Genomic DNA, 24,318 nt, shown 5'->3' on the forward strand with positions numbered 1-24,318 from the left:
ACGACTGTGGGGCACACAAGTGCCCGACAGCCGTACCAGTGACTATTGTTCCTGTGCTTCACACAGGAGTGATAGCCGTTCAAATGGGCGGTTCGGGCATCGGCTGCCTGCCCACCCGCCTCCATTCGCAGTAAACAGGAGTTGCTCACAGACTGAGGAGCCGTTCCATTTCATTCAGTTGAAATGGAAGGACTAACGATTGCTGATATATATACGGATATGCCAACAGCACATAAAGTATACCACGCTTGTAGTCAGACCTTTTAGTTCATGAAACAGCCACACGGAGCCTGGGCTTACTCCGGATTGTAGTATCCTAAGTAGAAGACGTGGCAGCGTCAATGGGTGTAGAAAATAAAAGTAAATTTATTCTCCCAAGTGACTTGCTCAGTGCCCTGTCAGAGGCCATGTGTACACGCACTGACAGTCGCCGACTTGCTCAGTGCCCTGTCAGAGGCCATGTGTACACGCACCGACAGTCGCCGACTTGCTCAGTGCCCTGTCAGAGGCCATGTGTACACGAACTGGCAGTGGCCCGAAGCTGCTCATTTGAGGGATTATTCGGCTGACTACTGGCCCGTGTGAAGGTACCTTGTAAAATATTACAATGCAAGCTTATCTACAGAGTGAACCAAGGAGACATCGCACCGCCTTCGCCTCTCGCAGCGCTCGTTTCCACTAATTTATTCCATTTTAATAGTTTCACAGTTCTTAAACAATCAGGTTTTAGCAAGACGACTGAATTAAAACATTTTATTATAAATTAAGGCATACAAATGAAGAAAGGAGATGTCTTATTACACGCAGTAGGAGGAATGCTTAGAGCTCATTTATTTATCGTGCTTCTCTTCTTAAACTAAATGCAGATTTAAATAAACAAGTATTGTGTGATTAGAGAATCTTAAGGCGGAACTCAGAATGAAAGTCTTTATTGTAGAACAAGTCACTTACACGCTTAACGATGAGGTCTCGTCTCCGGCGATGGTGGAAGAGTCGGTAATATGCTGCAAATCATTGCAAAAATGCACACGGAGAAGCAGATGGCTGAGAGTATGTTGTGCTCCACGTCCCGCAGCGTACATGGCTGCATCGTCATGCCCAAGGCAGAAAACAAGAGCCAATGGTGGTTTGAATCAACTTCAGTATTCGGAAGATCAACAATGCGATTGAAAGCAGATTAGTAAAGACTCCAGGTATGGCTTGTGGAACGATCACTGCCAAGGTACGCCGAACAATTGCAAATTCAGTCCATCTTCTCTTTTTGCACTAGTTTTGGAGCATCGACAAAGTCTTTGCCGTTGTAGAGGATAATAGTGGCTGTTCCGATGCTAGCGATACCCCAGAACAGTACATAGGCCAGGGTCTCAGTCCACGTGTCACCTGCAAGAAGTAATAGATTTTATGTATACACAGAAGGATTCCTTTCACTTCATCCCACCCCAAAAAAACCAACATTTTCGTCACAAGAACTATACAGGTCCAGCAAGTTAACATGTCATAGTGATGGGGTGTGAGCCGACGCTCTGCACATCCCGGCTGTATTATGCAGCAGTACCCCCTCTCTGATGGCCAGGATCAGAACTGACTTGTATCCGAGCCATTTAACCCCTTGGGTGCATGATGACCACAGCATTTAAGCAGTTATCAGGAGGCCGAGCTTTCCATTATGCAATTGTGTAGTGCCTATTGGTTGCAATGGCAGCCAGGGGCGTAATGAATGCCCCAGATCCGCCATCTTATTGAACCCATTAAGGAGTATGTATGCTATGCCGAAAGGCATAATACACTGCAATAATTCTGTAGTGCAGTGGTATCCGCTATCAGGCTCATACATGGTCAATGTGAAACAGTTAAAAAAAACACTTTTGAAAAAAAAAAATAAAATAGTATAGCTGCGTCTGCAAAAGTCTAATTTCTTAAAATATCATTTATACCATGTTAAAAACTTGGGGTCTGGGGTCACCCGGACTCTAAAAAAAAAGTAATTGAATAAAAAGCAATCAAAACAATACATGTACCCAAACATGGTAAAAATAAAAAACTAACTACTGCCCTCCCTGAAAAAAAATGAGCGTTCATACAGCAATAAAATAAAGAAAATGGGGTTGAAAAGTAAAGTTGTTGCCAGTAAAATACAAAAGTGGTGAAAAGTGGGGGGAAGGGGGCAGCAGGAGAGAGGAGCAAAGTGATTGCTATGATAGTTGGCCACAACACATACAGCAGAGCCGACTTACCGGCCATCAGCAGGCAGATGATGCACATGGAAAATGCAACCACCATAATGATTGGCAACTAGAAGTGAAAGACAAGTTAGAATGCAGTCATTGGCTTACATGTTCATGGGCCAGAAAAACAAGCAAAACTTGGATTGATAATATGCTAGAATTCCAAAATGATTCTCCTGGCATAAAAGTACAACTGTACAGCAATTTGATGAGGTTTTGGAAAGACCATGGCAATGTTACTAAACGCCACACCTCACAGGACTAGTAGTTAATGTCAGCAGCGTAACTCATATCTATAGAATTAAACCATTTATGTTATGCTCTGGGGGGCCGGGGGGTCCTCTGCCTCTTCCCCCCTGGGGATCTGCCGGTAGCATTTACCACTTTGCTCTCTCGACATTGGCGGTTATGATGCCAGGCGGCTAGTCTGAGTTACTGGCGCTGCCCACTAAGCAAGATTTGGACGTGCTGGTGACACAGTTGAAGCAGTCCCAACAGCAAGCTCTAAGCTCCATGTGGGGTGATACTGATGAACTTGTGAAGGCCTCCTTGTCTGTATAATGCAAAAGTGGGACTGTTCCCAGATGTCTTGGGCCGCACCGTGGGGATGAGGCGCTCACTTCAACCATTGCTAATTAAAATTCGGGAGGCAGGGTCAAGCCTTTCATTTGACTGTCGCCCCCTTTCTCCTTAGTCAGTTGAACACAGGAATAGACAGAAGTCTTAGGAGAAGGCAGAAGCTGTCTAGTTCCTCGTAGTGACCAAGTCTGGTACTCTACCGCCCTTTCACAGCACTGGGTGGAGAACTCTATCTTCGTCTAGAATACCTGTGCGAAGCTGTTCGCCACAACTACCCGAGATCCGTCCTGGAACTTCCAACCAAAGCTTAAGGTGTGCTGGTGGGTTGAGATTCACTGGCCTCACTTCAGAGACCATTTGTTCCGTTCGCGAGTCAGTTCCCACATCATTTTCAAATCCGCTTCCTAGCATGTTGGACTCTTTTCATCTACAATTTGTAGTTGCATCTGAGTGCCGAATATTAGGTTTTAGGTACCTCCATAACCCTACTTTTTTCAACCCTGTTGTCCCCTTCCCCATTATGCACCGCCTGCCCTCAGCAGCCTGAGCCACATTGAACAAAAGTAGCCTTTGAGGAAATCTAGACAAAGACCGTTGTACTTATTCTAGTCACCTCGGAGGCCACCCTTACGCCCCCCCCCCCCCCCCTTCTCCGAGATACAAAACAGCTTTTGAAGAACTCACCCTTGACTCAGGCCTGATCTATCACACTTTATGATGGTACATATCCTTCTCACTGCTTACCCATCGGATCAACCGCCCCCTCGGTTTATGCTTCATTGGAAAGCTGACCTGCGTCTGTCCCTGTCACCCGTGCAGCAACAGTGAATCTTTGTCTTGTCCCATAAATCTCTATTAGCTTTTCTAAGAGGCAAACCAAGAGGTCCTATAGAGGTGCTATAGGGTACCCTCATGTCTACATGTTCTTTTTCCTTCTATTGATCCACTTTGCTGGAGATGTGGTGAAAAAGACGGCACTCACAGCCCCCCCCCTCTAAAGATTTACAAACTTACAGCTAAAAACTTCCAGTCTTTCTGAATTTGTAGAGGACTTGTAGAATAGACTTCTTCAACTGAATAATTTCCAAGAAACAAATCAATTGAATCCTGCAAAAGAAAAACATTGCATGTCAGTGCCTGCAAGTATTGTACTCTTCTATATGCCCATTCTGTACCACTGCAGACCCGATCAAGACCTGAAACCGGATTACTGATCAATACGAACAAGTCACACAGCAATAAAAATAAACGAGAAGCAGAATATACATTTTACAAGCCGGCTAGAGTCAGAACACTGGTTCACAGGAAGGAATAAACTGGAAAGAGCCCCCTTACAGCCGACCTCAAGCTAATCATGGAGGGGGCGATTGACAAAACCCAAGCCCCATGCCTGTTAAATCATGGTTGATGACCACGGCATACTAGACCCATGAAACAGCAAACAGTATTTACACACACAGATCACCTCTGTATACAGGTTTAACAATACAGAGGATGAGATGCAGCCTTGGCTCATGCCTTTTCCGATTTAATATATATCACACGCCACAGAAGTGTGACAATGTTGTGGGGGCTCCTGTGACCCCCTTGTGTGTGCGGCCGAGTATTATTCTGCTGGAAGCCCCCATGAGAGGAACACATGGGCTGCAGGATGTCCTGAACATATCGCTGAACTGTCATTGTCCCTCGTAGCACTACTAGGGGGGACCGACCGTTGTATGTGATGCCCCTCAGTCCATCACACCAGCAGGGGGCAGTGTGCTGCTCCACAGCAAAGGCAGGATTGAGGCGCTCACCCCCGAGGTCTCCAGAAACGAACACGGTAGTCATCAGCGCCCAAACTACACCTGGGTTCATCCCTGAAGACGACCCGGTTCCACTCTGTAGTTTCCAGTTTCGTTGTTCACGTCACCACTGCAAATGGAGTAGTCCATGCAAATATGAAACAGCAACAGAGGGTATCTTTCTTACTTTCAATCCATCTTTATTGTGCCTGGTAGGCTTTTTCATGCTTTACTATGGGGAAGGAGCGCGAGATCTCATTTAGATGTTGCGCGCGCGCTCTATGAAGCGGCAGACGCCGCTGAACATGAGCACTTGGCTGGAAGCTTCATTGTGTAGTGAATCTTTATGAGTGGAGACACCTGCATCTTCAATTCAGAGCACCCATCAGAGCATCTTTTGGACATTTGGTATGTTCGTTTTTAACTATTCATGTCTATGATAGGGCTTTATGTCTTATGTGTTTGATACAAATAGGCGGTGTATTATGTAGGGGTGTATGGACCTGACAAAGACCAAGTTTATAACGGTCGAAACGTTGTCATTTTACTGGGCACAATAAAGTTGGACTGAAATTGAGAAAGATACCCTCTGATGCGGTTTCATATTTGCATGGACTACTGAGTTTTACCGATACAGGATCCAGAACCGGGTGAGAAAAGTGCATCAACTAAGTATTTGGCAATTCCTCCCTCTTTTCTGAGGTATATGTGTGTGCTGCTACCACATCTATAGTTTCAACCACTGCAAATGGAGGCAATGGTGGGTGGGTGGGTGTCCAATGCATTACACATAATGGGCACTGAGTCCAAATGTCTGTCAGAACCATTTTCAGCCCCTTGGTTGAAAGACACAGGGGGCCTGAAACAATAGTACCACCTGTCTCTGGGTGGCAGACAATGAAACAGTTTGATAATCTGAGAAGCACTTCTGACTATTCTCTCTACAGGTGGTCTGCAGGGGGCGTCCTGAGCCCGGTCATCTTGTGTGCCCTCACACACCCACTGGTGCCAACACCCCCTAACAGTCTGGTCAGAACGGCCGGTGGGGGAGAATTCATCGATACGACCATCCAGCTTCTTACATCCCAATAATGCGCCCCTCTCAGACTCTGGTAACGGGTGAAATCTGTTCTGTGTGTCGTAGAGGCGTCTAGTGGCCAACAAGCTCTACACAAGCGGAAGAAGAGGTCACTACACACAAGGAGCCTCCGAGAGCCTCTTATAGGCCAAGGGGGGCACAAGACTATTCATATCTTGTGACTTTCATCCAGAGTGAATACAGAGCTTGAATATAATGGCCTACCTGTCTAAAGCCATCAGAAAAGTTGTTCTTGTAATATCGTATGAGAGAGTTCCAGCCATCCATTATAAGTCCCCAGTGCGTTCGTTTGCCAGTTCTGAAAAACAAATACATGCTCAAGGCAGCGGATACACGTTTATGACGCAGCAGGGCATTATCTGCAGGGTTATAACTTGCCTTGTGTAGTCCGTCTTCAGAGCTCCTGTTCCTGCATATTGCTTGGCGCACGCATTCGCATTATCGGCCCAAGCTGTGAACACAGGGTAATAGATTAGACTAAACTCTGACAAGCTTCATTTATGGGAATTTATGATGATTAGCAACAACTTTACCATTTTTATAAATCTTTTCAAACTGTACTTGTTCTTCTATTCTCTGTCCAATATGGAGGACTCCAAGCCTCTGTAACAAAAGTAGTAACAAAGGTTTTACTAGTTGGGACAAGGCCTGAAGCCGGCCACACACGGGTTTATGAGGAAGTATTTTAGCCTCTTCTGGGCCAGATGATAACCAAGAGAAAACTAGAATGGGTTGTCTGAGTTATGCAAAAGGCATCTGAAGGGTCCCCCGTGGTGATCCTCCCTCCGCCGGCGGCTCGGGGTCTCTGCTGTGCCACAGCCAATGGCCGCTCTCGGAGATTATAAGGGAGCTCTGTCATTGGCGGCAGCAGCTTGCTTGGAGCCGGCTCAGGCTGACTTGCAGCCCGTACAAATGACGTCAGCAGTGAGACCTGGAGCCAGCGGTGGGGGATGAGCGGGGAGAGATAAGCATCAGCTGCTCTAGTTTACCCCATCGAGATGCCCTTTACATAAGTCGGACAACCCCTTTAATATTCTAGTGGTAGCTCTTTATCATTACTAACATCTTACTTCCCTTTCTATGATGCCAGGTAACATAACATATCAGGTCAAGCTGGTTATAAATTAAAGGGGTGGTCTAAGATTAGCAAAATATGGCTCCGATCTTCCAGAAACAGCAGCGCACGTCCATGGATCGTGGAGACAATGTAGCGCAGCTTTGTTACAATGGAGCCCAATTATCAGATACAACTAGAGATGAGCGAGCGTACTCATCAAGGGAAATTACTCGAGCGAGTATGGGCATTTTCGAGTACATGCCTGCTTGCCCGAAAAGATTCGGAGGCCGGCGGGGGAGATCTCTCTCTCTCCCACCTGCTCACTCCCGCAACTCACCGCTCACTCCCACAACTCACCGCTCTCCCCCGCCGGCCCCCGAATCTTTTCGGGCAATCAGGCATGTACTCGAAAATGGCCATACTCGCTCGAGTAATTTCCCTTAACAAGTACGCTCGCTCATCTCTAGATACAACCAATGACTGCCTTCTCCTAAAGCGGTTCCCACCTGCTCATGTTTTTCTAACCCTGGAAATGTCTTAGAGACCGTTGAGTGCAGCTTTAATTTTTTTTTTAAATAAGTCAGGACTGCATTCAAAATTATTGGAAATGTGAAGGAAGGCCTTCTCCTTTCTGCTGGACCCACTTCTTACTTTGGCGCAGGAAGCCACATGTGCATTTCCAGCCTTAAACGGGCACTAACTACGCCCCCAGTGTTCGCTCATCTTGTAATATACATGCATTAATGGTTTTTCTTTTACCACTGAATCAAGTTTAAGTGGCTGCCACTAGGGGGCTCCCTTCCGGCAGCTCTGCAATCCACTGCAGAGGGACGGCATTCAGATGGCGCAGGGCTATGTAAGTTGGAGAGGAAGCGCCGGCCAGCACCGTAATGGCAGAATGGCTGCTTAGGACACGTTCTCCACCTGTACGTGGACCGCAAACCGCAGGGCAGGAGAAAAACGGGAAGATCTACATTGAAGACTGAATTGATCAAGTTCAATCTGGGTGCAAATAGCAGCAAAGTACGTTTTAACTCAATTTTCCTATAATAGACTAAATAATATCGCCATACCTGTAACTGAGCCTGAAGGGAGCGACGAGCCAGCAGACTCTGAATAACGTTGGTGCGATCCAAACAATCCATACAGTTACTTCGGAATATCCCATCTTGGGTCATTAACACTTTTCCTTCAGAGTCCACCAAGAAATAGCTAATTGGAGGAAACAAAACCACGTATTTTATGCACTTCATTCTGCAGACCACCAATAGTTTTTATGTATATATAATATACACACACAGGCAGTTAGAAGGGACCTCCAGGGACATCGGGTCCGACCCCCTGCTCAGTGCAGGATCACTAAATCATCCTAATATTATAATTTTTTATATTACTATACACACACACGTTAAGTAATAATTAACCCCTTCAGGACACGGCCCTTTTGCCCCCATTTTCAGATTCTCTGCCACACATTTCAAAAAGTCATAACTCTTATTTATCCTGCTTTCTGGATCAGTTGTATGTTTCAGCGGTGCGACTCTGCAATCTTTGAGTTGAGGAGGGGGGGGGGGGGTCTTGTTTCTACAGCAAGAATGACATGGTGACTTTTCTACTGGTCGGTACAATTAAAACAATACTGAATTTATGTTTTTTTTTTTGCTGTACTACTCTTAAAAAATAAAATTTCTTTGTAACAAAAAAAAAAATTTCTGCCGCCATCTTCTGACCGCCATAACCTTTTTTTTAATTTTTTTATTTATCTGTCGACATGTTTGTGTGAGGGCTCGTTTTTTGTGGAATGACCTGTAGTTTCAATCGGGGTACATAGGACTTTTTACATCGCTTTTTATAAAATTCTTTCTTCCAAACAGAGTGACCAAAAATAGCGATATTCTGCTTTATTTTAACATTCACTGTGCTAGATAAACAATGCGATACTTTGACAGATCAGACGGTTACGGATGCAGAGATGCCAAATAGTTTTTGTTCGAAACATGAGACAGGGTGCGGGGGGCTTTAATTATCTTTTCTTCTCTTATAATAATAAAGAAAAAAAATTAAGACCCCACAGGGGAGTTGAACTTGCGCTAGTTTGATCGCTCCAAAAGTTTCATGTTATACCATTACATTACACCACCGGCATGACTACATAGGCAATCTGCAATGACCGCCCTAGGAGCCTTTAGAAGGCCTCAGCTACCATAGGAAACGAACGTTACTCCATAATCTCATCGGAAGTCAATGGAAGCCGTCCAACCCGCGGCCCATCTGCATTTAACATTGCGTGCAGGTCGCAGATTCCGTATCATTGCCCAACGGCGCGGGGAGGAAAAAAAGAAAAAAAAAACCAAACTGTACTGCGCATGTCTGATGGCGAGCTGCCGGGTTCATCCACAGTACAGATAAAGAGGAGAGATGACCGGTACATGCAGACGCCGCTGCTGTCAGGGTCGGATTCCGCAGTGGGATCCCGCATGCGGATCCGGCTCTGCCGTGTGCAGGCGGCCTAAGAAATTTATAAATCACTAAGTTAAAAAAAAAAAAAATCAGGATCTGTTTTAATTAGTAAAAAATTGTAATTAATAATTATTTCTTGTTATTAAAGATTATTATATTTATTTAGCGCCAACATATTCCGCAGCGCTTACAACACAGGGGGAACAAACAAAACCACAGTTCCATGTAGTAATCAGTTGGAAACAGTAGGGGTGAGGGTCCTGCTCCAACGAGCTTACATACTGCAAATAGGGTGATACAGAAGGTAAAGGGGCTGGAGATGGGCACGGTATGGTGAGGTGGAGATGTGCCCGGTATGGCGAGGCGGAGAGTGAGGGATGCTATACACAGACAATGGTCAGGCTGTATAGTGGCGGAATCAGTATGACTGCAGGTACCAGATGATTACGGCTAGCAGGGATTGCAGTCTGTGGGACATGGATCATGTTATCAGGGGAGTAAATAGGGGTTTTGGTTTAGAGGATATGGTATGCCATCCTAAAGAGGTGCGTTTTTAGAGCACGCCTGAAGTTTTGTGTGTTGGGGATTGCCCGGATAGTTTTGGGGTAGAGGGTTCCAGAGGACTGGTGCTGCTCTGGAGAAGTCTTGGAGGCGAGAAAGAGAGGTTCGAATTAAAGGGGCACTCAGTCTGATTTCATTAGAGGGCTAGGTGGTGGATTGAGATGAGGGATACAATGTAGGGCAGTGCTGTGGAGGGCTTTGTGGGTGAAGGTAGCGAGTTTGAACTGTATTCTGTATTTGACGGGCAGCCAGTGCAGTGACTGGCACAGGGCAGAGGCATCTGAGTAGCGGCTGGTCAGAAAGATGAGCCAATACAATCAATCTAACTAAAGACTAAGAACTGGCAAATAACTGGTAACAGTCAGACATTTCCTGCGATACTATGTAGGAAGCTGGGAGCTCAGGGTTGGCCTCTGTTTAGGGCTTGCATGATGCTCTATTGCTGACAGTTCCACTAATAGTGTCGTATGTGACTGTGTCCTAATATCCACCAGCACTCTCACCCAAATTCATCTTGAACTTCAGCCACCTGATCCACCAAAATCTGCAAGCGGTCCCAGCGCATGTGGCTGCATTCTTTGTGGAAGTCGAAAGCAAAATATCTATAAAAAAATAAAAATAAGAACTCAGTTGCAGACGATAAAGGATAAAACTACATTCAGTGAGCCGTTACATCAGGCCGTCACATCGGGCTCTTCCTATAGAATGAAGCAGAACAAACCCATGAGCTAGAAACCTGCCAATATCCAACGCCTCCCCTGGGTATCACCCACGCACACAGAGGTATATATGAATGCTTTGCCCCAACTGGCTTAGAGCGTTGGAGCCGCTGTGGGTGTTAGGTGCTCGCTGTAACTTATTTAGGAGGTAGGTGTTGCTTTCATTAATAGAGTTCTGTTTCCATGCTTGAGGATCCTCTCCGCTGCATTAAACTCTTCACTTTCTTGGATGTTCTCCAGTCGCACTCCGGTTTCAGCAAGGAAATACTTCAAACCTCTTTGTACTTTCTCAAGTTACTGGCCCCTCTTATACTATCCGTCACGAAAACAGGCCCGCTCTGTAGCTTCTGCAGGTACAATATAGGCTCTAGAGGTAGTTTTGCTTGATTTTGACACGAAGACCTTTTAAAGGGGTTTTCCAATTACAGAGAATAATAGCACATCTTGTGAGATCTGATAAGCATTGGCCTGCCATCCGGAGTAGGCAGAGGTGGCTATGTAATACTCTCCCATTTAAGACTACTGAAAATCAGGACTCACATAAGGGTCAGGCACCCAATTTGGCTGCCATCTCATTACAGGCAGGACAGTGCAATTTTCTTTAACTATTAAGAACAATTTAACTTTGTATAGATATATCAGGGGTCAGTTCAGAGATCTCTCCCATCATCTATTATACCAAGGACTGTAACAAGGGGGCGCTCTAATAACTATGTATAGATATATCAGGGGTCAGTTCAGAGATCTCTCCCATCATCTATTATACCCAGGACTGTAACAAGGGGGTACTCTAATAACCATGTATAGATATATCAGGGGTCAGAACAGAGATCTCTCCCATCATCTATCTATACCCAGGACTATAACAAGAGGGCGCTCTAATAACTATGTATAGATATATCAGGAGTCAGTACAGAGATCTCTCCAGTCATCTATTATACCCAGGACTATAACAAGGGGGCGCTCTAATAACTATGTATAGATATGTCAGGGTCAGTACAGAGATCTCTCCATCACCTATTATACCCAGGAGTGTAACAAGGGGGCGCTCTAATAACTATGTATAATATATCAGGGGTCAGTACAGAGATCTCTCCCATCATCTATTATACCCAGGACTGTAACAAGGGGGCGCTCTAATAACTATGTATAGATATATTAGGGGTCAGTACAGAGATCTCTCCCATCATCTATTATACCCAGGACTGTAACAAGGGGGCGCTCTAATAACTATGTATAGATATATCAGAGGTCAGTACAGAGATCTCTCCCATCATCTATTATACCCAGGACTGTAACAAGGGGGCGCTCTAATAACTATGTATAGATATATTAGGGGTCAGTACAGAGATCTCTCCCATCATCTATTATACCCAGGACTATAACAAGAGGGCGCTCTAATAACTATGTATAGATATATTAGGGGTCAGTACAGAGATCTTTCCCATCATCTATTATACCCAGGACTGTAACAAGGGGGCGCTCTAATAACTATGTATAGATATATCAGGGTCAGAACAGAGATCTCTCCCATCATCTATCTATACCCAGGACTATAACAAGAGGGCGCTCTAATAACCATGTATAGATATGTAAGGGGTCAGTACAGAGATTTCTCCATGATCAGTTTGTACCCAGGACTGTGACAAGGGGGCGCTCTACGTATAGAGAAAAAAAGGTTTCTACTCCAACATAAAAAGTAATTAAATGAAATAAAGTTTTGCTTCATTTCACTGAGATTCTACATATAAATCTATCTGGGTCCTCTGTGAAGTGCAAGAATTATTTAAAGGGGGTTGTCGTACGACATTTGGCTCAATTCCGAAGTGAAAGGCAAGAAGCATCCGCACATGTGCACCACTGGCTCCATTCACTTTAACCAGACCTCTGGAGATCGTTGAGTTAGCTATGCATACGCAGCCGCCCGCTGCCATTCACTTCAGTATTGAGACACGGCTGGGGTGTCTGCATAACAGGCAAGCTTGTTTTGAGAGAACCCCTTTAATTTACTAGCCAATGAGCGCTTTCCACAACGGATTACCAGTAGTGCTCTCATTGGTCAATATCACAGAGTCCGTGAACAGAAGCGGCACCCAGAAAAAGCGTCCAGGAGGGTTTTATTTTGCCCGGTCTGAATAAACTGACTTGTATTAATTTGTGGTCTAACTTTTCTTGGAGCCTGGAAGCATTGCCCTTGGTTGGAGAGCAGCGGGCCGGGTGGGATGATACCTTAAGACTCCTCTTCATTGAAACATTTGTATAAAATATCAACTGGCTCAGGCGTGATCTGTGAGCTGAGGGCAATCTAAAGGTTTCTGGAACTCCTAATCATTCCAATAGGAGCGAGACCAGGTCTACCAAAAGCTGAAAAAGGATCCCTACTGTAGTCCGAGGCTGGTGGGCATCTCAGCCGGCAGACTCCCACTAGTTACCCTGAGTTTTTAAAGGAGATACTTTTGAGAGGTCACAAAGTAAAACTTAATCCCTTCTCTAAATCTTCGCTTCTAAAATGAAAGCAGAGAACTCAGGGATCCACGTTATTGAGATTCAGAGGAACTTCTAGGCAGAACTACACAACACTACAGTAATAGAAATCTAACAAGTCTTGAGACACTGAAATTGTATAATTACCGAACCATTCCATTTCCAAGACCATCGACCATCTGGGAAAACGTTTGCTCAAGGGGTTTTTCGGATCCTTTTTGGTTAACCTAAAATGAAGTAAAACCCCAAATTTTAAAATAAGTTTAAAAAAGGTTTATATAAAAAAATAATAAAAAAAGGTAAAAAAAACACAACCCTTTTGCCATATTTATAGGAAAATAAAAATACATATTTGGTGTCGCTGCGTACGTAAAAGTCCGATCTATCAAAGTAATGCGTTACGGACCCCACACCGTGAGTCTCATCAGAAAAAAAAAAAGATGCCAGAATTGCGCCTTTGTCAACCTCTTTGTTTAAGAAAGAATGTAATAAAGAAGCAATGAAAAGTCGTATGTATACAAATATGGTAACAGCGGAAACTACCGGGCGTCCCGCACAAAAGGAGTCCGTGCAGAACCATGCCGACGGAAACAATAAAAAGTTACAGCCATCAGGAGACGGAGGGGATTTCAAAAATGTAATGGCTTGGAAAAAAAAATATGAGTACAGGAAAAACAAAACCCTAAATTTGACATTGTAATAAATCGGACGGACCCACAGAGGAAAGTTTGTTGCAGTTTGTGTTCCGTAGAAACAAGATGGAGGAATTTAGACTTTGCCATTTCACTCCACTAATTTTTTTGTTTTTCAGTACAATAAATACAAGTACCATCGAAAAATACAACTGGTCCCACAGAAAACAACCAGAGACGTCGACGGATAAACAAAGTTATGATCTTTTAGAAAGGGAGGGGGGGGGGGGGGGGGGAGGAATGAAAATGGGGGGGGGGGGAAAAACCAAAAAACGTCTGTGCCATTAAGGGGTTAAATGGTTATCCCAAAATCTAAAAGTCATTCCCCATGCACAGGACTGTTGGAGGTAACCGAGCATTCGTACTTGGCCATTTCTGTCAGCCCCGTTGAAATTAATGGAGCTGCAGCCAAGCACTCTCTGGTATCACTCCAACCAATGTGGGGGCAGTGAGTCCACAGTGACAGAAGGGGCACAAGTGACCCTGTTCTCTACGTCTGTGGGGGTCCCAAAGCTAAAGCTATCTCTTATCTTGTGGATTGGGGTTAATTTAAGATTTGGGAACAAACTCTAAAATAACTAGGGCAATTTTTTAATTTGTTTCAGCAGATTTAGAGCTGTAGGCAGGTGAGGGTAACTATTAGGGATGAGCGAGCGTACTCGGAAAAGCACTATTCGCTCGAGTAATTTGCTTTATCCGAGTATCGCTGTGCTCGTCCCTGAAGATTCGGGTGCCGCTGCGGCTGACAGGTGAGTCGCAGCGGGGAGCAGGGGAGAGCGGGTGGGAGAGAGGGAGAGAAAGATCTCCCCTCCGTTCCTCCCCGCTCTCCCCTGCAGCTCCCCGCTCCGGGCCGGCACCCAAATCTTTAGACCCGAGCACAGCGATACTCGGATAAAGCAAATTACTCGAGCGAGTAGTGCTTTTCCGAGTACGCTCGCTCATCTCTAGTAACGATGCCATAGGGGGTGCTATTATGGGAGTCACAAGCAGGGCTCGCTCATACGGGCATAATCTCACTTCAGTTGTTAAAATACTCTACATATTTGTGTGACGCCCGCACTCTTCAGCCCCTCCGCCTTGTTTTAAGCGCTTGTTTGCTCCCGCCCATTCACTTCAATGGCCTATTACATTGTGTAATCTGCCCCAAAGCAGGTCACGCCACGTTGTTTTGGCGCCTGCACATCACATGAAGAAAAAATACACTCATGTCAACGAGCCCTCTGAAATCAATAAGTTCTATTTACTGCATATTATGTCTGAAAACCCCCTTTAACAACTAAGCGGCTGCACACAGCTTAATGCTCTTATGTGCAAACCTGCCCTCCAAACGTGAAGGTTGAGATCTGCTCAGGCGCCTTCATACACCAGACCGCTGACTGCGTCCACAGCCGGAGGGGCGCGCAATAAAAACGCACTTCATGTCACAATGAAACTTTCATTTTTTTTCTTCTTGCACTTTCTGAATAGCTTTATTTATAAAACGCCTCCTGTAGGACCTGCGGGGTGAATTAAACACGCTGCACATTTTGCTCCAGAGATACTTGTGCAAAAACTCACAATTGTTTTGGCCTACCAGCCGCCACTCCTCTGAGAAGAGTGTGCCGCCAGCTGCATGGGTGCGATCGCACCAGTATTGGGGGTAATGCAGTCCTTTTCCATTTAGCAGTTTTCCACTATAACTGGGCATTCACTGGAGCCCTCGTAACCGGACCGCTGCTGTGCCAACTACTGGCAGCGCGGGTTGGGGCGCTACTGCTGCCCTTACTGACTACATAGCACTAGGAATAAAGCCATCATAAGCCCCTGGGTCCTTCTGCAGATCCCCAGCTGTCCAACGGCGAGAGCAGGGGCTTTCGAACCTCGGACATATATACCCACCTCCATGCCTAGGGATCCTCAGCGGGGTCAAGACTTCAGAAAACAAGATGGAGGCCTGAAGCAGAAGCGGCGGCTGCAAGCCGCTCATTTACATATTGGTTGCACATGGCCCTTACAAGAACACTGCAAACCATAGATCAGTCTAAACACGTACCAGGTTAACGAGGACTTGCTTCCCGTAACTAATTATCTGCGAGTCAAAATGTCGCTGAAATCCGTCCATCTGCGGAGAAAAAGAAGAAACATCAAGTAAGCGCCGTGCAAACAGCGCCATTGCAATAAGAACAGTCCAACACGAGGGCCGCCAGAGCGATAAACCATAAGAAATATTAGGGGGATCATTTTGCGCCTCTGAGATATTTCGGAATAAAGTCCCTCCATCTAAATGAAGATCTCCGGCTTTACCGCAGACAAATCCCGCCGCTCATGCATCCCCAGTGCTGGAGACTACGGCTTGTGGCGTGGAAATCTCCGGAATATAACCTTTACTCGTTAGTCCCAACGGCCTCGCAGCGCCGCTCCTACGGGATTCTCGCGTTACCGCTGCATCACTTTAACAATAGAATCTAAAGCATTAAATGCCATCCCCACCAATCCGGAACCGTGAAACCAGTCACATGATGCAAGGACTGCCCACCATAAACTAAACATCATTAACATATAATCCGCTCTATAGTTTAACCCAAATTGATATCATGACCGCAAATATCCAGACCGCGCCACAGCGCATAAGCCGCTACGCTCATCTCCTCCCCTCGTAGGGTTAAGGACCCTTTCTATGCCACAGTATCTACAAGGTCCAATGGACACATTTTAAGGAGTGTTTTGCTGCCTCAGAAGTGTCTGATCTCCCGCAATGTCTTCTGAAGCAGCACCTTAGTGTTCTGGTTGTGCATCCGCCATTCTACATTACACGGAACATGCAATCACGTTACACGCTCACTGGGTTACTACATGTGTCGGGGACACGCGTGTACTGGCATGGCTGCCACCTCCCATGGCCGCAGTTCTAGTTCCCCCACAATGTAACCGGGTTTACTGATAAAAGCACTTGGTGACGAGCTGTTGCCTGAGGTTTTGCCGCTTGTAGCCACAGAATCCCCCCAGTACGACGCTACAAGGGGCTTTATAAAGAGCTCCATTATTTGTTCTTATTACTAAATTGCGTGAAAGTAGTAATTGCATGTTTTCTTCCAACTCCCGGACTGCTCTACAGCTGCAGTATCCTCCTCCTATGTTGCCGATTCGGTCCACGGAGAGGAGCCACGTGTGGCCGGTCTATCTACAACCCACTCTTCATGGAGGTTATACATGTCTTTCACAGCCTTATGGTATGTTGTGGGCGACTGCCAGGAGCATGAAGAATATTGTCCCCACAGCTTCCTTGTGGTTTTCACTATTCCTAAATGTTACGTCTCCTGATTGGTGCGCTAGGACGGGCCGCACACGCCAACTGGCGCGCCAGGACGGGCAGCACATGCAAACTGGCGCTTACTTACATGGTTTACTGCATTGTTGATCTGAGGCTTTGGTTTGTATTTCAAGTTCGGTCTCTGTGACCAGAAAAATGGAATTGATCCACGAGTCTAGAAACGGAGAAAACATACAGCGATGAGCCTTGTGCTCTACAAACTATTAGACGATAACAGATTTCTGCCAACTGAGGACAATCATTAAAGCCCCACAATAAGAACATCCAGACTTATGCAACTATATGCGTCCAAAGGGGAAGGAGGTCCACGTCACATGACCCAGAGCAGCCAGTAAAGGCTGGATTGGGACTGGTTTCTGGTTAAGTTTATTTTCCCGGACGACCCCGCAACCATACGACGCTGTTTATAATGCTCCTTTTACGGATGTTATCCCCGGCTGGTTCATGTTTGTGCAGCCCGTTTAGACCGCATGGTTGTCACTCTCCTTCACTTCTTGTTCAGGGTTTGACATTCCTATTCGAAAGACTGAAGGACCAGACTTTAAACTGCATGGGCCGGCAATGATTTTTATGCCAGCTGTAACTGGACGAGGGAAGACCGCACGATTCTCGCTCGCGGTTCAGTCGTTGGTTCGTGTTTAGACTGAACGCTAATCGTTCCATCTGAGCGCAGCATAAGAACGCTTCCGATTCCCAACAATAGGATTTGCATCAAATGAATTCAGACAAAGTGAAGGAGATTGAACCCTCTAGTCCCACTTCAGCCGAGCCGGACTGGATCAATTTCCCGCATCGATGTCTTGTATCAAGAAAAAGCATCCTGGGTGATCAAAACAAGGTTTTCCATCTCCAAGACAGTTTCCAAGTTAACTGGCTTCTGTAGTCAACAAGGTCACTTCTTTTCTGGGATATTTCTGAAATGCAAAGTGCAGTTTATTTCTATTGCGGATTCACCGTTTTAACCCCTCTAAGACTATCCATACATCCCAATGGGTGGCTATGGCACCCGGAGGCTAGGAGCCTCTGGTTGAGCTTCATAGGCCTTTGAATGCACTACTGTATTGAAGTATAGCAGTGTATTAAAATAATAAAAGATGCTGATCAAGTCCCCTAGGGGGACAAAAATAAAGTTAAAAAAACTATACAAAAAGTGTAAAAAAAAAAAAAAACAACAACAAAGTTTGTATACCGAAAGTGCAGAGAAAAAAAAACACAAAAAACAAAGCGGTATATATTAATACCAAAATCGTGCTGACACAGAGAATAGTGTTATCACATTTATTTTGCGCATAAACGCCATTAAAATATAATTTAAAAACACAGGATCTTTTTTTCCCCAGCACCCCTAAAATTTTTTAAAATAAAAATTATACATTACATGCACCCAAAAATTACGACATAAAAAAATACAACTTGTTCTGCAATACGCCGGCCCTCATACGGCTATGTCGACAGAGAAATTAAAAAGTAATGCTTCCTGGAATAAGACAGTAAAAAAAAAAAAAAAATAGTTTGCAAACAGACTGTCACTAAGGGGTTAAAAAGCTGAGAGCGAATGAAATCCATTGGTGTAAGCCTTACTTGGACAAATGAAGCTTTGCCCCCATTGCAGTAAACAATTTGTTCCGTCTCAACAAAATTTGCAGCATGTCCTTCAGAATCAATACCTGAAACAGAGCAGAATACAAAGGAGTTCAAACAAATTAAAGGCAATGAGCACCTTTAAGACTAGAGTTTGTTTACATTGGTTAGTGATTGCCTGGAGCGGCTCTAAATGTGAGCTACAGTCCTTATTTTGTCATTTGCTGTCGGACCCCCGATACGCGGTCTGCAATCTGCTCCTAGTTTCAGAGTATTCCCCCACAGTAATATGTATCTAGGATGCTGCTGCCCTCACTAGCTCACACGCTCCTGCACAGCCTCAGTCCTCATGAGGGATTGTGCTAGCGGACATTGACGTTAAGGAGTGTGGAAGTTCCCACCCCCTTTTGCTAGAGACTCCAAGGGATATATCTTTTACTGGACTCTGAAGGTGTGGGGCTGGGCTATGACACAGGTACTTCCCTCCCCATCTGTGCACTCTTAAGCCTGTGGCATCTATATATTGTTCAGTAAGTTTAGCCTGTTTGATCTGCCCGCCCTAAAGACTTGGATGCTTTCCACAATCTGATCTACCATGTAAAAAATCCTGCCTGCTGTTACCTCTAGCACTAGGAGGGAATAGAGTCCGCCAACACAGCTGGGAGCAGCGTGCTGTCAGATCTATGTTGGAAGCAGCAGGACAGTCCGCCATGTGAAGGAACTGCACATGCTCTACCACAATGAAATGTTAGGACATTTTACATGAAAGACAATTGAGAGAGTTGCTTAATTTGGGATGCAGGAAGCAAAACAAACAAAATCTCTCTGCAAAGTGTCCAAAGCTTTTATTAAAAAAATAACTTCTGACCATGTGAGTGGCACAAAATACAAGGAGTTTAACAGTCAGGGCCACCGGGAATATCTGCTGTACGAAAAGGAATACAACTAGGACCTTCTGTACAACAGTCCGAACACACTGTTCTCTGCACCATCCGATTCACGTACAGAGCGCATAAGTGTGTCTCGGCCTCGGGTCTGGAGACGCGGTCAGGCCGGGACACACTTCTACACTCCCTACGTGAATCGGATGGTGCAGCAGACGGTGTGGTTGGGTCCTTCAGAAGATGTGGGAGAACTTTCTGGGGCTGTGGCGGTGGCCGTGGGCCATCTTGGTGGCAGTTAATTTGCATTCAACCCTAGGAACGTCAATGGAAAAGGGAACATGATTTAAGGGTAGAATTTCATCAGAGATTGAAGTGCAACCATTTTCGAGTTACGGATTGTGTCATTTTGAGCATTAACAAAGGGGTTATGTTGAATAATGCGGTATGGAAACCAAACACCAATAGGATGTACTTTCAGGTACCAGAAGATGCTGTTATCAATCCAGGCCAGAACAGAGATCTTCCTGATGGTTGATAACAGCAGTTCATGTGAGCTGGCTGAAGCTTTCCATGAAGAAGGACAATTCAGAAATTCAGGGATACTGGTAGTGAGCACAACAAGCTGAACCGGTCATCTACACAGTCATTCTGATGCCCAGCGCTAGCGGCTTTCACAAAGAGCCCCTCAGCAATCTTTATTCTAAGCAAAATAACTCCAATTTTGATGACCTCTCTGGGTATTGTAGTCCGCCCATTCCATTTATTACTTTAGTTGCCCACCTTTGTGCCCGCTCAAGCTCTATGTCCTCTTTGAGTACCGGTGCCCAAAACTGTCCACAATATCCCATGTGTGGTCTGACCATTGACTTGTAAAGAGGAAGAACAATGTTCTCCTCATGTGCCCCTAGACCTCTTCTGATGCCCCCAGGATTCCCTTTGCCTTGGCAGCAGCTGCCTGACACTGGTTGCTCCAGTTAAGCTTACAGGTAACTAAAATCCCAAGTCCCTCTCCCTGTCAGTGTTCCCCAGTGGTTTCCCATTTAGTGTGTAATGGTGACGTGTATTTCTCTGCCTGTGTGCAGAACCGCACATTTATCAGTGTTTGACCCTTATTTACCACTTTTCTGCCCCCAACTTATCCAGATCCGTTTACAACCACATTCTATCCTCTCAATATCTTTGCATAGTTTGGTATCGTCTGCAAATATTGATATTTTATTGCACAATCCTTCTACCAGGTCATTAATATATTAAAGAGAGTAGGGCCCAATACTGCCCCCTGTGGTGTCCCACTAGTAACAGTGATCCCCTCCAGTACTGCCCCATGTGGTACCCCACTAGTAACAGTGACCCCCTCCAATACTGCCCCCCTGTGGTACCCCACTAGTAACTGTGACCCAATCAGAGTACGTACCATTTATAACCCCCCTCTGATGTCTATCTCTGACCAGTTACTTACCCCCTTACTCACATTCTCGCCCAGACCAGGCATTCTCATGTTATATACCAACCTGTTATGCAGCACAGTATCAAACACTTTGGAAAAGTCCAGATACACAAGATCCAGTAACTCCCTGGTCCACTCTAGAACTTACCTCCTCGTAGAAGCGGATCAGGTTGGTGTGACAGGAGCGATCTCTCATAGATCCTCCAGGATGGCATCTCTTAGAAACCCTTCACACATTTTACCCACAATAGACTTCAGACGCGCGATCAGTGTTTTCCAACGACATCATTCAACATAACTTTATTATTGCTCAACATGACCTCCATAACTCAGAAACTGATGCAGGGACTGACAGAATAACGGCACCAATCACTGCCCGATGAAATTCTATCCTTGCATCGTGTATCCCATCCCCCCCTGAAGTTTCTTGGGCTGAATCCAAGTTATCAGCCACCGAGAGAGCCGACAGTCAGCACCATAGGGCAAAAAAGTGTCCCCTCCCGCACCTACGGTAAGTGTTCTACCAAGTCTCCTATCAGACAATATTCTGTGTGACCCGGAGTTTTGAATCACCCAGTATTTAGAAGTTTTATTACAACAATAGGCCGTTCATCCGCATCCTTCGCTCTCCTGGCACCCATGGAAGCAGCTGACAGCCTCTGATGAGCCCAGCGCCATCTTCATGATAGACGGCCTGGCAGAAGTCAGGTGACAGCTGCGGCCAATCTGAGTCCACAGAGTCACCGGCCCAAACACCATGGTGCCCAGGCTATGAGCGCTGATGTGAGTGTTGACAGTGACACTGCGGCCTCCGATAGAAGTCAGCTGATCGCTGCAGCCAGTCGGGCCATCTACCCGGTCTGGGCACCAGGAGGAGAGTATGCCCCTTTTTACACTTTAGGCCGGGCTCAGCAGGTGGACAGGTTTTTGTTGTAATGACAAAACCCCTTTAAGAATTCAGACTACCGATAAATGCAGATTTTATCCGGTGTGAAAACGGTGATCCTATACTAAAGGGCTGTTCCCATCTCCAAGATGCCTGATAAATGCAGGGCCCAGAGACGCACCCATCAGTAGAACAGGGGCCACAAGGTCTTTGGGCACTCCGATGCCACATTTTCTATACAGGTAGGTCGTCCTCTTCACTGAAGTCTAAGTCCATTGAAAGGAAAGGGAAGAGCAGCAGCTTTAATGTCCGACCTTCGTTGAGGTGCTGCTAGAGGGAATCCGTTGCCACTTTGATGCCCTTGTCCGACCGCAGCAGGTAGTGACAGGCAGGCCGACCGCAGGGATAGGTCTGACTTAGGTCATTTCACACGGGCAATAAACTGTGGGGTTTGTTTAGTTGCGATTTGAGGATCGTTCCGCCCCCCCCTCCCGCCTCTATTTATAGTAAACAGGCAGTAGTTTGTAGATGGACTGCCTGTTTACACGGGCCGACCTGTTCAGTTCTCATGCATGCAGAGACCACCGTTCCTCGTTCACTGGTGCATGCAATTAGACTGAACCATAAACAAAAGAACCTGAAAGATTTTGCAGCCCATGTACAAGGGTTATGTATCTTAAGTAGTTTGTCAGAAACCTAGGCCCCCTGCACACGGGCCGAAATTCCACGGCAGAATTTCTACCCTCGCCCACTGCTATAGGATTGCATGCATGCAATCCTATGCACACCGCCGCCATTTGTCCGCATGAAAAAAAAAAATCACGGTATGGCCTATTTCTGTGCAGTTCTTGCAGAGGCCCACACAGAAATGTCAGTAGTGACGGGCCAGCCCTGCTCTGCGCATGTCCTGGCTGGGCAGCAGCTGGCACATCGCAGAGCAGAGGAGATGACGGGAGCGGGTGAGCCGCAGGTCTCTGCAGGGGCACGGGTCCACATCCTGCTGCGAGAATTCTCACAGCGGGATCCAACGCGGCTGTCTGTAGGCGGCCTAACACATAGAAAAAACACATACAAAAGGACTACAGGAAGTAGTTCTCAATATTCCCAAATTACAGGCTCGCTCCGCCTACCCCACCCTTCAGTCACTGATTGGCAGTTCTTTCTCTATGCCCAGTAACAGGTAGACAGCCATCAGTGGTTGGGGAATGGGGTGGGCGGGGGCCACCCGAGATTGGATGGGCGGGGATAGCAGCAGCTCATGAATATCAAGGACTACTTCCTCTAGTCCTCTGTGTGTTCTGCTAGTAATAAAATGTAGGTTTCTGACAAACTACTTAACGGATACATAAGTCAGACATACCACTGCAATCAGCCTGAGTTGTGGAATGAATACATTCGGTGCATCCAACATCATGCAGAATTGCTTACAGGGGAATTCAGGTTTAACCCTTTATGGACGTTCCATAACTGCTTTTTAGGAGATCATCATCCTCGACATCTTAAACTTAACACAGATAACGCCGGCACTGAAAAGATCAGCATAGAGGAAATAAAAGTACCATACCTCTAACATAGTATCTGACGCCGGGCCGGAAGCAACTTCTTCTAGAGATGAGGATCCAATCAAAGTATTTTCCATTAACAGAACAGGAGTGGATAGCAATGACTGGACATAGTTAAGAAAAACAAAAAGATACAAAAACACAGAAACCACCGACCAATTGTAAACCGGCTAACTCTTTATTTACACAGCACTTCACACTACGATCCAGCGATTGCGGCAACCTACTTACTGCTGTGAAATCAGGTTTTTTTATTTTAATCAGTGCTCTGAATCAAAAACTTTGAAGCGACATCGTGCAGCCGCCGGGCGGGCTTGCAGATTACCGGCGACATCGTGCAGCCGGCGGGCGGGCTTGCAGATTACCGGCGACATCGTGCAGCCGCCGGGCAGTGTTTTAGCCTTAAACAGTTTTTTGCCATAAAACCAAGTAATCTTGTAGATATGAGACCTTTCAGTGGCTTCCAAAAATGCATGATGTTACAGCGAGCTTTCCAAACTACTTGAGGTTCCTGAAGAAGAGCCAAGAGTAGGTTGGAAAGCTCGCTATATCATGCATTTTTGTTACCCATTAAAAGCTATTATATCTACAGGATTACTTGGTTTCTCTTGCTGGAAACAATCACATTTTGCTCTACTGGCGACACTGAACCAAACTTTTCTTGTTTTGCTGTGTGGGAGCAGAACACCCGATCACAACCCGTGAGCCTTACATCAACTTACTGTAACTTATCAACAGCCTTATGCAACGACAAACCTACATTCTTAAAAACGGCTCGTCTGAGTTATGCAAGTTTTTTGCCCGCTGTAAGTATTATAAAACAATCTATACTCCTCCCATCTGACCGCCGGCTTTGTTTGCATTGTACAGCGCTGATATGCCCGTATACAAGATTGACTGCTGCAGTCAGTCACTGGTGATCGACGAGACCACAGAGGTATGCAATTGGCTGCACCAGTCACGTGTATATACTGGCATGTCACCACAT

At 45.8% G+C, this 24,318-nt stretch overlaps 1 protein-coding gene across 1 annotated transcript in view; it reads right to left on the reverse strand.

Moving 5' to 3' along the window:
- Nucleotides 1-739: 739 nt before the first annotated feature.
- The window catches only part of SACM1L (SAC1 like phosphatidylinositide phosphatase), a 43,012-nt gene continuing 19,433 nt past the window's right edge, over nucleotides 740-24,318 (reverse strand). The window contains exons 8-20 of the mRNA XM_066585617.1: nucleotides 23,333-23,434; nucleotides 18,552-18,637; nucleotides 17,038-17,124; nucleotides 15,693-15,761; nucleotides 13,116-13,195; nucleotides 10,269-10,367; nucleotides 7,818-7,956; nucleotides 6,221-6,290; nucleotides 6,066-6,138; nucleotides 5,892-5,985; nucleotides 3,819-3,911; nucleotides 2,235-2,292; nucleotides 740-1,380 (exon numbers count right to left, since the gene is read on the reverse strand). Coding sequence (XP_066441714.1) covers nucleotides 1,244-1,380; nucleotides 2,235-2,292; nucleotides 3,819-3,911; nucleotides 5,892-5,985; nucleotides 6,066-6,138; nucleotides 6,221-6,290; nucleotides 7,818-7,956; nucleotides 10,269-10,367; nucleotides 13,116-13,195; nucleotides 15,693-15,761; nucleotides 17,038-17,124; nucleotides 18,552-18,637; nucleotides 23,333-23,434 — 1,187 coding nt within the window. The 3' untranslated portion in view covers nucleotides 740-1,243. The remainder of the gene's footprint in view (nucleotides 1,381-2,234; nucleotides 2,293-3,818; nucleotides 3,912-5,891; nucleotides 5,986-6,065; nucleotides 6,139-6,220; nucleotides 6,291-7,817; nucleotides 7,957-10,268; nucleotides 10,368-13,115; nucleotides 13,196-15,692; nucleotides 15,762-17,037; nucleotides 17,125-18,551; nucleotides 18,638-23,332; nucleotides 23,435-24,318) is intronic.

The sequence above is a fragment of the Eleutherodactylus coqui genome, chromosome 12 (genome assembly GCF_035609145.1).
Source record: "Eleutherodactylus coqui strain aEleCoq1 chromosome 12, aEleCoq1.hap1, whole genome shotgun sequence".
In the NCBI taxonomy this organism is placed as follows: Eukaryota; Metazoa; Chordata; class Amphibia; order Anura; family Eleutherodactylidae; genus Eleutherodactylus; species Eleutherodactylus coqui.